The sequence below is a fragment of the Tasmannia lanceolata genome, unplaced genomic scaffold (genome assembly GCF_043159265.1).
Source record: "Tasmannia lanceolata isolate RefF3 unplaced genomic scaffold, GAP_Taslan_0.1 ptg000026l, whole genome shotgun sequence".
Taxonomy (NCBI): Eukaryota; Viridiplantae; Streptophyta; class Magnoliopsida; order Canellales; family Winteraceae; genus Tasmannia; species Tasmannia lanceolata.
Window position 1 is genome coordinate 3,701,862 of NW_027518703.1, and position 13,550 is coordinate 3,715,411.

At 39.5% G+C, this 13,550-nt stretch overlaps 1 protein-coding gene across 1 annotated transcript; it reads right to left on the reverse strand.

The window, feature by feature from the left end:
• Positions 1 to 1,019: 1,019 nt before the first annotated feature.
• LOC143858727 (UDP-glycosyltransferase 74F2-like) lies at positions 1,020 to 3,525 on the reverse strand. The gene is made up of 2 exons (XM_077369445.1): positions 2,844 to 3,525; positions 1,020 to 1,862 (listed from the first exon to the last, which is right to left on the reverse strand). Exons 1-2 carry the CDS (start codon positions 3,492 to 3,494, stop codon positions 1,131 to 1,133), a joined length of 1,383 nt encoding a protein of 460 aa, XP_077225560.1. The 5' UTR covers positions 3,495 to 3,525; the 3' UTR covers positions 1,020 to 1,130.
• Between the last annotated feature and the right edge of the window lie 10,025 nt (positions 3,526 to 13,550).

Here is a 13,550-nt window from a genome sequence, read left to right on the forward strand (position 1 = left end):
GGCTTATATTAGAACATACATGGGTTATATAATATACCCAACAAGGCCCACTATTTTACACCTATGCATAGCATGGCCCAAGGATTGTTTTCTATTTTTAAAATCATAATAATTCCTGAGATTTTATATGTTGTGTGAACGTGAAGTCCAATATTTTTCAAAAAGAACTATCTGCCAACGTGATAGGATGATCCAAAGTGTTCATTTGTTGGGTCACAAAGTAAATAGGTTGAACCGTATAAATCATCTCCATGGGATGATCCTAACCCTTCGATCTATAGAGGTTTCTATAGTGGGTAACCCATTGTAGATCTGATAGTTAGCATAATCCTATGGAGATATTTTATGAGAAGCGGCCTATTTACATTGTGGCCCAGGAAATGAACAGTTTGGATCATCCTACTGACCTCCCCTATTGTTTCTGCTTTTGCCCCTTAAATCAAACATTTCCCTCCCTTGGCCAGTTAGCCTCCATCCAGAAATTTTAGACAGAGAGAGAGAGAGAGAGAGAGTTAATTCAGGTGGATTGTTGAGAGCTACTTGTTAGGGGAAAAAGGCTAGCTTTATGAGAAAAACTAGCATTCTTTACCAACAGGTAAAGAAAGAAAAAAACTTGTATTTTCCATGATTTGGCCGTTGTATTTTCTGGGTACGAGGGACATCTTGTCCCCATTACTCCTCTCAATAAAGTCATCTTTAAAAAAAATAAAAAAACAACAGATGGTCCTACATGTCCCAGGTTAGGACTTGGGACAGACCAAAGAACAGAAAAAATGAGTTAGATGAACAAAACTTGGCTCCAGACCGGTCTGGAGGAATTTCCTCCAACCCCTCTAATAGAAAGAGGTGTGGAAATATCAATTCCACACTTCTTATTTTCAGAAGAAATTAATATTTCCACACCCCTTGCTATTACAGGGGTTGGAGAAAAGTTCCTGCCGACCGGTCTGGAGCCAAGTTTTCTTCGAGTTAGATCATACTAAGACTAAAAAACACAAGGTCTTAAGGTGTTTGAGCCTGAAAATAAGATACATATTAAATAAATTTCCACTAGTGCAAATTCAATACAGAAAAGAAAGAACAGATCGGTTTTCAAAGGAACAGACTATCAATGGAAAACAAAAGGAAAGTCATGCACATTCTTTACTTCGAATTGCAGCTACAAATTCCTCAATGTTCTTATCTGAGCTCCCACCTTCATCTACAGCCTCTTTAGCCAACTCCCTCCACTTACTAGCATTCCTCTTGAGTTCTTCCCCCTTTTCTCCTTCCATTACTTCCTTTATGCGCAGCTCCACTTCTTCCCTGCTCACAATCCCCTTCTCATTCACCTTAGCTCTCACACCAACCCCCCAAACCTCCTCCACATACTTAGCATTAGTGGGTTGGTCTGTCCACTGTGGCACTGCCACCAATGGCACTCCCAAGCTCATTCCCTCCAATGTAGAGTTCCACCCACAATGTGTCAAAAAGCTCCCCACTGCTCTGTGAGCCAACACTTCCAATTGGGGGCTCCAATTCAACAACAAACCCTTCTCTCTTGTCTCCTCTACAAACTTGCTAGGGACCTTCTCCTTCTCTGAGTCCCTCACCACCCACAAGAAGTAGCTGTTACTCCCCTTCAGCCCCCATGCTACTTCTTCCATTTGCTCTAGTCCTAGTGATGCCATACTCCCGAACGACACATAGACGACTGAACCGATCGCCCTTGTGTCTAGCCATTCCATGCAAGTGCCATCATTGGGCTTCCAAAGATTGAGTTCGTAAGCATTTTCGCCTTTCACCAGCTTGTCCAGGAACATGGATGGCAACGTTGGTCCGATAGTCTTCATTGGCCATATCCCCTCCATCCAATTCACCACCTATTATGAAATTGGAGACATGGTAAGCAAATTATAAAATATATAACTCAAAAAGGAAATCAATACTAGAAGAATAGTAACCTCAAGACATCTTATGTTATTTAGAAACTTAGATACACTCAGTTATTAAGGTCCTGTTTGTTTCGGGTTTTAAGGGTTGATTTTAAGTTCAAAACTGTCTATATACCAGGCAAAGATGAATATTCAAAATAAAAAATCTGAATTTAGAGTGGGTTAGCTTGGAGATTAACCTCTGAGTTTGTCCTGCCATAGATCAACCAAATGTTTCAATTAAACAAGCTTTTGAGTCATTCTAAGTTTTAAAATAAATAAATAAATAAAGGGCAGTGATAAATAGACCCCCTAATATCTTAAATAGACCCCCATATTTCTCTCTCTCTCTCTCCCCTCTGTCTATATCTCTCTCTAAGCACTGCCCTATATGGGGCTTGATTTAAGATATATGAGGGTTGATTTATCACTGCCCAAAATGAAATAAAAAATCTCAATGATACTGTATATTTGGAAAATTACTGGATTTTGAGAATTGATTTTGAGCCCAAAACTTTCTATATACTAGCAATGATGAACATTCAAAATGAAAAAATGAATTTCGAGTAGCGTAGCTAGGAGATTTGTTCAAGTATAAAGTATTCAATCACACGAACGGTAAAAGATCAAGCTTTTAGAGTAATTGGTTGTTTCACATGGTATGAGAGCTATCACGACAGGTCCAAGTTCAGAACCCAACAACTCCTTGATATTAAAAATTCACTGGTATCGCCAACCCAAAGGAGGGGGCACGTGAGGGGGAGTGTCGAACTGTGATTAAATAATACCAACTCTAAAAGATTAAGCTTTTGGAGTAAATGGTTGTTTCACATAGATCAGCCAAATGTTTCAATTAATTAAACAAGTTTTGAGTAATACAAAGAAAAATCTAAAAGATTACTTTATTTTTAAAAGATTAACTAGACCCACCTCAGTCTCCAACTTGTCAAAAGTGTTAATGAGAACCCAATCTGCTGTCTCCAAGTTGGAGAACTGGTTCAAAACCATCTCCAAGTAAGCTGGGTAAGATCCCGGCACCGAGAAGAAAGACGGCAAGTCAAGAACATCAAGCAGAGGCAATCCAGGTATAGGAACATTCATAATTGCCAGAGGGTCATTAAGCTTTCCTTTGTGCACATGATAGTAGATGGCAAGAAGAGCACATGACTGAGTAAAAAAAGCAGCTCCATGTAAATGGAGCTTCTTGACAACCTCGAGAGCCCATGGAAGAAAGGGATCATACACAATGCAGTTAATTGGGTGTCCAGACGCATCCATTTTCTCAATAAGGTCTATTAAAGTTTTTGAACCGACGGTTTTGAAGCGCTCTAGGTAGGCTTTCACGCTTTCGGCTTCTGTGAAACCACCTGTATCATACCCATCGGAGATCGACTCGATTGCGACCGAGTTGTCTTCAGATTGAACAGAGTTGGTGATGAAGAGGGTGGTGGCTAGTGTGGCTTTGATGCCTTTGGAGACTAAGCGCTTGGCAAATTGGAGCATTGGGTTTATGTGACCTCGGGCTGGATAGGGGAGGACAAGAACATGGGGGACTCTAGAATCTATCACTTTCTTCTCCATTTCTTTGAGCACAACTTCTGAAACTACTAGATCTTTGTGCATGGATTCATGGAGTGTAGGGTAGTAGTCCTTTATAGGAGTGGAGGGAATAATAGCAAGACTACTTATCAGCTGTCTTTTCTTCTTTAATATTTGCACAAATCGTATTGTCTTTTCTTCTTTAATATTTCGTCCCTCTTTGACAGCTATTTTATGACAAGATGGGTTAATGAAAATATGGTGGTCCTGATATCATTTTACTTAAGTGGACCTAAAGACTACCCTCTAGTTTGAGAATTTATAACATGCCAACCCAAAAAACAGTGGGGCCCAAATTATTTGGGTGATCCAAACCATTCACTTTCTGGGTCCTGATGTAGATAGGGTGTGACCAGTAAATCTTCTTCAAAATGATCCTAACACATAAATCTATGGAGGTTTAGGTTTCTATACTGTGCCGTCCATTTTAAACCTCCATGAATCAGAGGGATAGGATTTTCTTACAAAAAAAAAGACTTTCTCGGCACATCCTATCTACGTCAGGCCAAACAAGAAAATGGTTTGCATCACCCAAATAATTTGGGCCCCACTGTTCTTTTGGGCGTATAATTTATCATCTATTTCAATATGTTTATGCGAGATGAATAGGAGAGATTTTGCTTAGGCTTATTCCGTGAAGGCACCACTTGATCGGTGTAACCAAGCATATATATAGAGAGAAGGTAATTGCGTCTACGTTAAGTCAAAGACGAAATAAACACGGGCCATGTGTCCCGGGGATGAAGAAAAAGTCTTTTGCAACTTCACTCCCCTTCTCATCAACCATAGTGTTAGGATAATCCTAACCTTAAATGTGGCCTTGGTAAAGATCAAGGGGTGAGATCATGTGAGTTAAAATTCGTTAAAAAGATCATATAAATTCTTGTGATAAAGTTAGCCTTTTCTTTAGGGAAAATGACAAAAAAAAAGCTCTTTTTTAGACTATTATTCAAAAAATAGTGGAGAGTTGAAAACGACTAAAATGAAGTGCTTTTCACTGTTCATATTTTATTGAGGACCGAATTACCGCTCCTACCCATTCTTCCCTCTGACAAACATCTTTTCACCTTATAAAAAGCATTTTCCCCCTTAAGGCTATAAACGTTTAAGTGTGACGTATATAACATGTTTCCAAACTTTTTACCTCTCTCTCTCCCAACAGCAATCGTTGGTGGGCCCATAATTTGAAGTTACCCATACTTTTTAAAAGGAACAACACGCCATAGGATGATCCAAACCGTGCATTTGATGGGCCACAAAGGTTGCATCCCAAAATATCATTTCCATAGGCTGATCCTAGCATAGAAACTACATATTATGCAACATCTATAGACTGGAGGGTTGCACATCAAAATATCATTTCCACTGGTGGGGCCTACAATTGGGCCTTAATGTTACTGTACGACCCTCACCATAGGATGATCCGAACCATCCATTTGATGGGCCACAATGTAAATAGGTTGCGCCCTAAAATATCATTCCCATAGGATGATCGCAACCCTCTAATCTATAGAAGTTGGATCATCCTATGGTGTGGACCGTACACTTTATTTTGAAAAATATGGGTGGGGCCTACGATTGAGCCGTAATGTTACTGTACGACCAACTCCATAGGATGATCCAAACCATCCATTTGATGGGCTGCAATGTAAATAGGTTGTGCGCCAAAAATCATTTCCGTAGGATGATCGCAACCCTCAAATCTATAGAGGTTTTATAATATGTAGTTTCTATTTAGATCGGAGGGCTAGGATCAGCCTATGGAAATTATATCTTGGGACGCAACCTATTTACGGTGTATCCCATCAAATGGACGGTTTGGATCATCCTATGGTGTGGCGTTCATTTTGAAAAGTATGGGTAGGGTTCAAATGTTGGCGTTCCTGTTGGGGGAGAGAGAGAGAGAGAGAGAGAGAGAGAGAGAGAGAGAGAGGTAAAAAGGTTGGAAAATGCGCCATATACGTTAAGTCTAACGTTTAGCCGTCAAGGGGGGAAATAGCCTCCAAGGGGGAGGGGTATCAACGCCCATTTTTTATCCCTTTTGCCTTCTTCCAACGTCATTTTCACCTAACAAAAAGCTATCGTATTCAACCTCTACTCTTTTGCGTTTTACCTCCTCCCATTACAGGCGTTTGGAGATTACTATGTAGGTAATCTCTCTCTTTCTCTCTCTCCATTTTTCATTTTGTGCTTTGTAGTGGTTGAGGTAAATTCGTTGGGTTGAGGTAAACCTTATTCAGTGGTTGTGAAACAGTGTATGTAGATTTATAGAGGGTTTTATGAAAACCTATTGATTTGTATTATAGCCAATCCTCAAGCATGTGTTACAGTCAATCCTCAAGAACTATTAAAGTTGTTCAAATGTTGTTCATTGGATTGGATTCCATCTAGTAGATATTGTGTCATTGGATTGGATTCCATCTACTTTAATAGTGTTTGAGGATTATTGGAATAGTGGTTAAAAACAGTGTAATTAGTGGTTGACTGGGTATAAATAGTGGTTGCAACACTGTCAATAGTGGGTAATGTGTGTAAGGAGTTGTCCAAATATTGTTCATTGGATTGGATTCCATCTAGTTCATATTGAGTCATTGGATTGGATTTCATCTACTTTACTAGTGGTTGAGGATTGTTGGAATAGCGGTTAAAACTGTGTAATTAGTGGTTGAAAGGGTATCAATAGTGGTTACAACACTGTGAATAATGGTTAGTCTGTATAAGGAGTTGTTCAAACTCTTCCCACACTGGTTCAGGGTTTTCCAAATGTTGTTCAATGGATTGGATTCCATCTGGTTCATATTGAGTCATCGGATTGGATTTCATGTACTTTACTACTGGTTGAGGATTGTTGGAATAGTGGCTCAAACTGTGTAATTATTGGTTGAAAGGGTATCAATAGTAGTTGCAACACTGTCAATAGTGGTTGCAACACTCCGGAGTCGATTCTCAACCTACTGTTTACATAAGAGTCGACTTTTGACTATACAGTTTCAAAAAAAAAATTACACTTTAAATTGTGTCTGAATTACATTATACAAAGTGATCGTTTACAAGGTCGTTTACAATCAGCTACAAAATTTGAAGCCAATTTCCAACAATAAGTAAAGAGTACAGTTTTCAACTACTATTCCAACCAATTTCAACCACTAAAACAGATTTCAACCACTAATTCAACTAATTTAACCACTACAACAAATTTCAACCACTATTTCAACCAATTTCAACCATTAAAACAAAATTCAACCACTATGTCAACACATCTCAACCGCTACAATAGATTTCAAACACTAATTTCTCACTACAAAGAAGACACAAAGAACAACTAAAATAGATTTCAACCAAATTCAACCAAAATTTCAAGCCCATTTCAAACAATAAGTATAGAGTACATATTTCAACTACTATTTCAACTAATTTCAATCACTAAAACAGATTTCAACCACTATTTCAACACATTTCAACCACTAGAACAGTTTTCAACCACCAATTCAACCAATTTCAATCACTAAAAAGATTTCAACCACTATTTCAACCAATTTCAACCAGTAAAACATAATTCAACCACTATTTCAACATATCTCAACCACTACAATAGATTTCAAACACTAATTCCTCACTACAAACCACTAATTGAACTCAATCTCCACAAAGAAAAACTTTAACAAAGTTTTGCAAAATCCTAACAAAACCATCAAGGAATAGTACTCGAAATTAGATTTCAAAAATCCTAAGTACTCGAAATTGATTTTACAAAACCCTAACAAAAGCCTAAAATAGTGGTGGAAATTAGTTTAGCAAAACCCTAACAGAATAGTGGTTGAAATGGGTTTAGCAAAACCCTAACAAAACCCTAAATAGTGGTTGAAATTAGTTTTGCAAAATCCTAGCTAACAAAACCCCATGAAAAAAGATTTCCAAAAGCAATGGAAGATGAGAAAAGATGAGAAGAAAACCTACTTCAAGTTCCTTCAACTACGGCGACCGATCTTCAACGGGATTCATCGGCATGCAAAAGCGGTACAACGACGTGAATAAAGCTTTTGCGGAGTGAAGAATTCACCGGCGTGCAAATAATGGGGGATTCACCAGCGTGCATAAATAGGGTTTTCTTCTCCATCATAAGGGATTCAACGGCGAAGCAAAATGGGATTTTCTTCTCCATCGAATGGGATATAATTTCCATAGGCTGATCCTAGCCCTCCGATCTAAATAGAAACTACATATTATGCAACCTCTATAGATTGGAGGGTTGCGATCATCCTATGGAAATGATTTTTGCCGCACAACCTATTTACATTGCGGGCCCATCAAATAGATGTTTGGATCATCCTATAGAGTTGGTCGTACCGTAACATTACGGCTAAATCGTAGGCCCCACCCATATTTTTCAAAATAAAGTGTACGGTCCACACCATAGGATTATCCAACCTCTATAGATTGGAGGGTTGCGATCATCCTGTGGAAATGATATTTTAGGGTGCAACCTATTTTCATTGTGGCCCATCAAATGGATGGTTTGGATCATCCTATGGTGAGGGGCATACAGTAACATTAAGGCCCAATTGTAGGCCCCACCAGTGGAAATAATATTTTGGTGTGCAACCCGTCGCAACCCTCCATTCTATAGAGGTTGCATAATATGTAGTTTCTATTTAGAGGGCTAGGATCAGCCTATGGAAATGATATTTTGGGATGCAACTTTTGTGGCCCATCAAATGGACGGTTTGGATCATCCTATGGCGTCGTGTTCATTTTAAAAAGTATGGGTAGGGTTCAAATGATGGGCCCACCAATGGTTGCTGTTGGGAGAGGGAGGTAAAAAGTTGGAAAACATGTTATATACGTTACACTTAAACGTTTACAGCCTCAAGGGGGGGAAAATGCTTTTTATTAGGTGAAAAGATGTCTGTCAGAGAGAAGAATGGGTAAGAGGGGTAATTCGGTCATCAACAAAATATGAACAGTGAAAAGCACTTCATATTGGTCGTTTTCAACTCTCCACTGCTTTTTGAATAATAGTCCAAAAAAGAGCTTTTTTTTAGTCATTTTCCCTTTTCTTTATCAATAAGAAACGATAAACATGTTGAAGAGAGGAGTTTTAGCAAAGAGATTCGATAGGATTCTCTATCTCAGGCTTAATAAAAGATGTCTCTTATAAAGCTAGGAACAGTACATCCGTGCATGAGCAAGGACCCTATCTTGACTACAAGAAATATACATATTGGGGATGGGGACCAATAGCTAGGAAAGAGTCTTTTTCAGAGAGGGTATAACAGATCCATCACAAATGTTGGGAAAGTTACCTTATTTCCCATGATTGGAGGGAAGACATGAATAATAAAAAGGGAAAAATACAGATACACCCCCTCAACTTTCTGATATTTTCAACTGTAACCCTGACTTTTAAAAGTCACAAACTACACCCCTGTGGATCCCGATCTGAGAGGACCGGTGCCGAGGGACACGAGATCCCTCCTGCAATCCTCTAAGATCTCCACAACGTGAAGGAGAGCTCTGCCAAGGAACTCTCGAAACGGTTGCCACCCTTCCAGCATAGCACAAGTGGCGATACAAAATGAAAGAGATACATCTTGATCAAAGGATAAATCCCCGAACCAAGATGTACCTAAAATAAACTCAGAGTCACCATCCATGGATACGCCATGGAACCAAAACAAATGCCCTGTTTGCAATGGATAACCAGAGATACAAAAGGTCTGTACCTAGTGACGAATGGAGAAGGTCCGAAGAGCACCCCAAATTCGCCCGAGTGCGAACACTTGGTCTCTTATGCCATTTATTATTAACCTTGAAGAGTTTTGGGCGAAAATCATATGAAATGGGAACAATCATCAGGAGTCGTCTACCTAAGCATGCATTTCCAGAGAATAGAAATAATAAGCACACAGAAAATAAATGAAAGAAGTGTCACCTAAGCATTACTAGGTTATAAATGACATGCCTAATAGGTGTCTAAGTTCTGGTGGACGAACACATGCATGCTACAGCTATATGTATAAGTCTGTACAGGAAAGGAAATATAAAATTAGCAGTTGATCATGAATAGTAAATGAAATAAGCAACAAACAAAAATGTCAGGCAAATAATAGAATAATGAAATAAAACCTATGGCGTACACATAGCGCCTATCTACATTGGGGCGAATATATAGCGCCTAATATAAAATCCTAACACATCCCATCTAGAAAGCAGTAAATGACAGATAGAAAAAGCAGTAAAGCAGTAAAGCGATACAACTAAGAAGATAAACTTGCGCAATGAGCAAACGTCAGTAGATGATAGTAAAGGATAATAATCAGTAATCTAATGAAGATAGATAATTACAGCTAAGCATGTGAGAACTAACAGCCAAGCAGGTAAGAGCTGCAACTAAGCAAGTAGGTAAAACACATAAGCATGTAAATGCTATAGCTAAGCACGTAAGTAAGCAAGGAAATGAACACACGCTATCATGATCCTATGCGAAAATCATCATCAATATGCAAACATAAACCCTCAAGTGCTAATAACAGACGCTAAGACTCTAACGATTTTGCCCGAGTCCTTGGATGGTCCGACGTTCATCCAAAGAAGCCTACGTATCTCCGCCTCCATGAGAATCAAGGCAACGTAGTTCTTCACACATATTCTAAGCTATGATGCCTAAGACACCTGGACCTCTATCCTAGACTCGACCTAAAAGACCGGACTAGTTTTTAAAGCTTCTTGTGTGATTATTTAAATTCCAGTGGATTTTAGGACACCCTATATGCCCTAACTAAATGCAGGTTAGCCCTAAGCTAATGCAGATGGTTCCTACAACCTATGTATAACTAGGTTGTGCGTCCTAAGGAAAACAATGGGATCACTAACGTATCCAAGACCTAGTCATCAGTCGGAGATGTGAATCGCCAACTGACCGGACGGAGGCGCCCCTAGCTACGACAAACTCCTAACTCTAACACAAACACACAACAAGCACACAGCAAAAGACAAACTCCTAACTCTAAAACTCTCTATCTAGGACAAACTCCTAACTCTAGAGGAAGATCCTTTTGAAAACAAGGTTTTAAAGTTGTTTGAACAATTTTTTGAAAGATTTAAAAAGTCTATTTACAAAGTTTGGCTGGACTTGGGATAAAGATCCCAAGCTGCACTACGTACCTCGTGAAAGAGGATCAAGCCAACGTAGTTCGAAACGAACTTTCCTAATACACTACTAAAACTCAACACTTTAAATGATTTTGAATTTTTCTGGTTTTCAAATGCATTTTATATTTTTAAATTTCTGATGTTTTTGGTGTTTTGAAATTTTCAATTGCTTTTATATTTTAGGCGTCTAAAGCGAGTTAACACCCTTTCAGATAAAGAGAATCCGATAGAAGAGCCTCTATACCCACCATATCACGGTAGGGTATTAAAGAGGGAAGCAGGATCCCTAAAGCCTATGGGGAAAGAAAACAAACGAGGGAATTAAAATTCCGATACGAGAAAACAATCTCAAAGAGACGAAAACAAAACTAACGAGCCCTAATCAATCTCCAAAGGAGACGATATCTAACCTGCGAGAGAAAATCCTAAACAAACGAGAGATGAAAAGCTTCTAACCCTAAGGATAAACTAGACAGAAGATATGGACAAAACTTTTAAGAAGAACTATTAAACAATCAGTCACTAACGAAGGGTCCTAACTAGTTAAACACTCTAAGAGGAGGGAATCCCTTAACCTGCGAAAACTCTAAGGCAAGAAGGAAAGAGGTTGGCTCAAGAAACGGTCCATCGTTGCCCTAGCCCGACAAAGTGTTCCCAAAATCGAGAGAGTCCCGAAACTCCATAAGGATCCCAAGGAAAGCGCAAAGAATGATCTCGAAAGTGAAGGAACTCTTAAACCCTATAAGAAGTAATGATCTCGAAGAAGGGGAAACCTCTAAGCCCTGTAGAAAATGATGAGATAGGAAAATGGAAACGAAGGGCAAAGGGGTGGCTCAAGAAACATTCCGTCATCGCCGAGACCCGACAGAAAACTTCTGAAATCGATGGACAATATGGGAACCCTGAGATCTAAGGAAAATCCTAAAAATAAGAGAAGCCTCGAAAGGGAAGGAAAGAGAAAAATAATGGTGGGCTCCGAGTAACCTCATCATAGCCCTTGCAATGAAAGGAGGAACTACCATCTAATATCTAAAGGGGGTCTAAATATTAAGAAAGGCTACTAAAATAAAAAAAGGGAAAAGCTACATGGGAGGTTTTGGCTCAGGAGGTCGCCGTCCGTCGTCGCCTGTAACCCGACAAAGATGTGCTCCCAAAATCGATGGGATCCCGAAATACAAAGAGAACCCTGAGGAGTACGAAGAATAAACTCGAAAGAGAAGAGAAGTAATTTTGAACCCTATGGAAAATGATAATCTCGGAGAGGAAAGAACCCCTAAGCCCCACAAGAAACGACGATCACATAGAAGAGGAAATCCCTATGCCCTATGAGAGATGAACATAAGAAAAGAGACAAGGAGGGCAAAGGGGATTGACATTATTACCAGCATGAAGTAAGTCAAATGTGTCACCTGGGTGATGAAGTAATGGCGGCAAGCAAGGGTAGCTATCAGATACTGAATCTACAGGGTTAATCAATCCTGCTCGTCTATTTTCCTTACCTTGAACAGAGTTGAATGAGGGGATAAGCAGGGGACTATAGACATGGACTTTTTATTTAACATTCCAAAGCCATCTTGAGAACCACTAGGATAGTTTGAGGAAAGAAGAGAAAAGAAAACAACATATGACCACTCTACCTGCCACCCTTGGTCTCATAAACTCTCATTTAGACATTTACAAATAGGGTGGAGGTTTGAGCAGAATAATTTGGGGTTGAGCAATGGTCAAGTCATGACACCCAAATTGCTAAAATGAACAAGAATCATGCAGACGGAAAAAACATGGTTATGCTAATACGAATCCCAAAGGAAATAAAGAAAGGGAGTTGCATACAAGGAAGAAACTCTCAGCCCAAGAATCAACACAAAATGGGCACACATAATCTGATATTTAAACAAAGCATACTCACATTATTTGATGTTCAAAGAATGGACTCATGACCCTTGACAACCTATCAAAACATGCGAACAATATTTGGGGACCAAACTAATGGACTCTCAGTACTCAATAACCCAACAGATCATGCCCATTTTAATTGATGCCCAAGGAATAATGAGCTCACATCATCTGATGACCCAAACACAGTAAGCTTGCACTATCCAACAGAACCTAACATACTCAGTGGACTTAACCACTAACTGGCTGCCCCTATAAACCTAAGAAATATTATGAACACTGCCATACCCTGCTACACCAAGAATTTCAATGATTCTACCTCTCCTACATCCATGCTTTAATAATTGTCTTGAATTTATCTATACTCACATCATCAGGCAATTATCAAAATTATACCATGAATCCAGATGGAAATTTGAATCATCAAAGTAGCTTATCAGGGACAACATGAATGAACATAAGAAAATGCAAGGACTCATGATGGCAGCAACGGGACTAGCATCCGTGCTGAAACAGGGGGCAACAACAATGGACTGTATGCTAAAACAGTGAGCTGACCTATGGACAGAAATTTATGCAAAACAGGGAGCATAAACTGCCCAAAGAATTGTGCCAAACCAGGGGCCAAACTGTGGACAGATTTGCGCCTCAAACAGGGGCTGAAATGTGGCAAACATGGGGCTGAACTATGGCTTTGTATTATGCAACACAAGGGCTGATTCAGGGGTGAAACTCATGCACAAACAGGGACAGATTTGGTTGACAGAATCTTCACAAAACGGGGGCCGAATCGGTGGAAAAAATCTGCACAAAACGGGCGCCGATTCGTGGGTTAAACTCGTACAAAACAGGGGCTGAATGGTGCTTAAAAATGGGACTGAAATGGGGTAATAACAGGGGCTGTTATGACGTAAAACAGGGGCTAAATGGTGCTTAAAAATGGGACTGAATTGGGGTAATGTGCATAAAACCGGGGCTAAACTCTGGGAC

Bases quoted from the DNA above. Each gene is read 5' to 3' on its own strand.
- LOC143858727 (XM_077369445.1), bottom strand. From the start codon at position 3,494: ATGGAGAAGAAAGTGATAGATTCTAGAGTCCCCCATGTTCTTGTCCTC. The intron at 1,863-2,843 runs GTGGGTCTAGTT...ATTTCATAATAG, and splicing joins TTGACAAGTTGGAGACTGAG to GTGGTGAATTGGATGGAGGG.